At 36.5% G+C, this 4,854-nt stretch overlaps 1 protein-coding gene across 1 annotated transcript; it reads left to right on the top strand.

Annotated features, from left to right (window-relative positions):
* Positions 1 to 579: 579 nt before the first annotated feature.
* On the top strand, positions 580 to 4,609 carry LOC133831826 (putative disease resistance RPP13-like protein 1). Its single transcript, XM_062262239.1, has 4 exons — positions 580 to 668; positions 911 to 1,322; positions 1,885 to 4,502; positions 4,589 to 4,609. Exons 2-4 carry the CDS (start codon positions 917 to 919, stop codon positions 4,607 to 4,609), a joined length of 3,045 nt encoding a protein of 1,014 aa, XP_062118223.1. The 5' UTR covers positions 580 to 668; positions 911 to 916.
* The last annotated feature ends 245 nt before the right edge of the window (positions 4,610 to 4,854 follow it).

Here is a 4,854-nt window from a genome sequence, read left to right as displayed (position 1 = left end):
TCCCACTAATATATTATCACTCATAAAAATCAATTTTGTTGAAGTAGTGTATTATTCAACACTCGTTGGAAGTGTTCTAAAAGAAAAATATGGCTTTGGAACTATAGTGGCTGGTGGCGTTGGTCATAATCCACATAAATGTATTTAAAGTCAAGGCAGTGGTTGCTGTTGGGGCCTAGCTAGCCTAGAAATCAGCCCTCAACAAATTCCACAATTCACACCAACTTAACATGAATAATGAAATGGTTGAATATATTCACACTTAATTTATTGAAAATGAGGATTAGGACCAGAGAGATAATCTCATATTCATTCTGGTATTCGATTGCTTCATCTCCAATTTGCTTATTATATTCTCGTCCTTAAAAAAGCTTCAGTCAACACTATTGACTAACTTGTATAATATCTATATATATATATATATATGCCAACAATTCTATGCTGCCAACTATGGAGTTTTGGAAGGTTATTACAAGAAATCTTATGAGGTAATAAGAGCTCTTAACTAATTAAAACTCTTCAATTTTTTTAGTTTTGGTCTGTGCAGCCATGAGATTTAACATATATGTGTGTGTGTGTGGCATGTTATGTTTGGAGGTAGATAACATTTTGGGGAATTTCTTGAAGGGTGATTTAAGGTTTTTGATGGAGTAAGGAAGCTTCTTAAGGTAATTAATAAAAATCTTAGCTGGATTATTTATATTTCGCTCTTGCATATATTTATTTAAAGTAAAAATGTAACAAGGTTTTAAGATATAGCTCAATGATGATAATAAAGGTGAAAAATCTTTATTAAAGAGATAAGGTTAATTAGGATGAGAGAGGTAATAATTAACTGGTATATTCATATAGTGGCATATATGCTTAATCTCCACACATTAATTTTTTTAACTGTTTTATCTTTTAATAGAATAACATGGCGTTGGAACTGGTTGGTGGAGCATTGCTCAGTGTTGCAGTTGACAAGCTTTTTGAAAAGTTGACTTCTCCAGCATTTGTCAACTTCATCAGTGGAAAGAAAACCATTGATGATGATGATTACCTGCTTAAGGAGTTGAAAATGAAGTTGAGGAGAGCTCGTGTGCTGCTCAATGATGCTGAAGAGAGACAACTTGAGGAGGAAGCTGTGAGGGAATGGCTGGATGAACTTAAAGATGTCATTTACAAAGCACAGGACTTGGTGGACGACATCGACCATGAACTCCTATCCATGAGTTTGGAACGTGACCATAAATCCAAAACTAAAACCAATTTCCGAAAGAATATCAAGACCAAGGTCTTCTCATCCTTTTCAAAACTTGACAAAACTACTGCTGTTAGAGGTGAGATATAAAACTGATGGTTTTTTTATTTGGGATTGAGAAAATAATGATGAGTAGTATTAGTCGCTAGAGTAAGTATGATGGGTTAGGGTATTGTAGTTGATGTTGTTGAGTGGACGAGTGATGGAATTTGGGGGGTTTGGAGGAGTAAGTTTTGTGTTTTATAGTGTAGAGTATAGTAGAAAGTAGTAGAGTTTTATGGATAGTTTGTTGTTTGTAGTTATACTATTTACTAGCCATAGGGTATTTATAGTAGCTAATCTACTATAAATACAATTTTTAGACTAATCTACATGATTAAGAGTAAGAGTCTAGACTATTCTTGTTTAACAAGCATATAGCTTTTTGATTACAGAATATTTTAGAAAATATCTTTGAAGTTTTTTTAATTGTACAAATATCTAGAAAATTCTAAAATATTATAAAGTTTTAAAAAAATGTGTAACATACAAAAAATATATATATATATATAAACTTAAATAATGTGTACTGATACTCAAAACTAGATATTTCTTTTCATATATAGTGTTACATGATATAAAATTAAACTACATATGTACAGGTGAGATAACCAAGATCTTGAAGGATCTGACACTTCTTTTAGAAAATGATGTTGGTCGTGATTTGAAAGTGTTTGAAGAAACTAGTACCAGTGGAGCTTCTTCCAGAATTCGAGTTACTCCTTGGCCAGAAAAAAATCAAGTTCATGGAAGGGATGATGATAAAGATAAGATAATTGAGCTATTGTTGTCAAATAATATTTGGGGGAGTAAGATAGATGTGCTTCCCATAGTGGGTATGGGTGGCCTTGGCAAGACCACCCTAGCTCAGCTTATCTACGATGATAACAGATTCGAAGAACAAGGTTTTCAGCACAAAGCATGGGTTACTGTATCAACTGATTTTGATGCTTTCAGAATAATGAGGATTATATTGCAACAAATCAATCCAAGCGGTAGAGATGACTACATCGACGAACCAACAATACTTCAACGTTCATTGAATGAAGCTCTTAAAGATAAGAAATTTCTCATTGTGCTTGACGATGTTTGGGATGAGGATTACAACAATTGGAGTGTGATATGGAGCACGTTTGGATTTGGAGAGTGTTCCAGCAGAATCATCGTGACTACTCGCAGCAAAAAAGTTGCATCGAATGTGAAAACAGGGCCAATCTATGAATTGCAACTATTAGAAGATGAGCATTGTTGGAAAATATTTGTGGAGCATGCCTTTGGTGGAGACTCAAATGCAGACCAGTTCTTGGAAGAAATAGGCAGAAAACTTGTTGACAAATGTGGAGGAATCCCATTGGCTATAACATCTCTTGGTGGTCTTTTGAGGTCTGAAAATGATCCAAAACATTGGGAAGGAATTCTAAACAACCATGCATGGAAGACAAACAAAATTCTTCCATCTTTATGGTTAAGCTATCGTTACTTACCTTCGCCTTTGAAACAATGCTTTACTTATTGCTCTGTGTTTCCCAAAGATTATGAATTTGAGAAGAAGGAAATGATCTTACTATGGATGGCAGAAGGCTATCTGCAATGTGATCAGAAACAAAAGCAAATGGAAGAAATTGGAGAGGAGTATTTCAATAACCTTATATCAAGGTCATTATTTCAAAGATCAAGAAAGCCTTATGGGGAAAGATTTGTCGTGCATGATCTTGTACATGATTTAGCTATGTTTATATCAAGAGAGTTTTGCTTGGCATTAGATGACAACAACAAATCGAAGCTTTTTTTGAGGAAGATTCATCACTTATCATTCGCACTAGTCCCAGACCATTATGATCATCATGAGTCCTTGAAGACATGTCTCTGCAAAGCCAAAAATCTACGCACCTTCATAGGACAAGGACAAGGACACTTAAATTTCATACCTTCATATGATGGTGTGGTCAAAGAATTGATAGCAACAAAAAGCCATTTGAGAGTATTCTGCTTGTGTATGTCATCCTTGCACAATTCAATAGCGAATGATCTAAAACATGTAAGGTATTTGAACTTATCCCATAGTCATATTAGAGAGATACCATGTTCGCTTTGCACTATGTACAATTTGCAGACATTGTTATTGTCACATTGTGGAAATCTCAATAGGCTTCCAAAAGACATGGGAAGACTAGTCAATTTGCGTCATCTTGAAACTACTGGGTCCGGTCTAGTGGAGATGCCCCCACAAATGGGTAATTTGAAACAGTTGCAAACATTAACTGATTTCATTCTGAGTCGCACTGATCATGGTTCTGGCATTAGAGAGTTAGTAGAGTTGCAACATTTGGGTGGCCATCTTTGCATTTCAGGGCTTCAAAATGTGACTGATGTTGATGACATTGTAAGAGTAAATTTGAGGAGCAGGAAGAAGCTTAGTGATCTATGTTTCGAATGGAAATGTGATACTACAAGCACAAGAAGAGAGCAATCTGGAAAGGTACTTGAAGCACTTGAACCACACAGAAACTTAGAGAAACTAACCATTAGATATTACCCAGGTTCAAGTTTTCCAAGATGGGTTGGAGATTCTCAATATTCAAGAATAGTTTCAGTAGACCTATGTGGTAATAAGAGCTGTGTTTTCTTACCACCGCTGGGGCAGTTACCTTTTCTTAAAGCTCTTAAGCTCAAAGGCTTCGATGAGGTGGAGAGCATGGGGGCTGAAGTTTATTATGGCAATAATTCTTTTGGTGCTATAGCTCCATTTCAAAGTTTGGAAAGGTTGAGTATTGAGAAGATGGCGAAATTGAAGAAGTGGTTATTTGTTGGAGATGATGAGAAAGAAGGTGGATGTTTCCAACGTCTTTGGTTGTTTCATTGTCCAAACACAACTGACTACTTATTACCCGATGGCCATGAAATAGAATCTCTCCAAATTGAAGATAGCTACAAATTAATGGAATATCTTCCATTGAACCGCTACCCAAGGCTTGAATGGCTTTGTTTATGGGATTGTGATTTCGTAAAGTCACTGCCATTACACAACTTCCCAAGCCTTAAATGGTTTTTCTTGAATGAATGTGATCACTTGGAATCCCTTATCGTTCCACCAAAAATAGAAGTTCAGTCGTCCTTAGTATCAAAATTAGAATTGCTTAAAATTGATAAATGCAACAAAGTCTTGGCACAACATGCACAATGGGATTTGGAAGGACTAAAGTCTCTCAAGTCATTAGTGGTAAAGAATTGTGATGTGGTGTTGGATTCATTCCCAGGAGGATCTCTTCCTTTCTCTTTGACTAGCTTGGAACTTGATTCTCTTAGCTGCCTTCGAAGCTTGAATGAAAATACGTTGTGTTGTTCTCCGTGCCCGCATTGGACTGATCAGCCGTGTTGTTCTCCCCGGTGGTACTTTCCACCGCCATATCTTGGTCACACGGTACCAGGCCCACCATCTGAAGGAGGTCCAAAGTGACCAATTTTTTCACATCCTTCTCCCTAAGACTCATGCTAGCCAACTTCTCGGCCCGCTCAAACATCCCCTTAGTAGGCAATGGTCACTCGAATGGACCCGCACGTGTAAAGGCCAA

The sequence above is a fragment of the Humulus lupulus genome, chromosome 4 (genome assembly GCF_963169125.1).
Source record: "Humulus lupulus chromosome 4, drHumLupu1.1, whole genome shotgun sequence".
Classification (NCBI taxonomy): Eukaryota; Viridiplantae; Streptophyta; class Magnoliopsida; order Rosales; family Cannabaceae; genus Humulus; species Humulus lupulus.
Note: the sequence above shows the minus strand (reverse complement) of the source record. Positions and strands in the feature narration are given on the sequence as shown.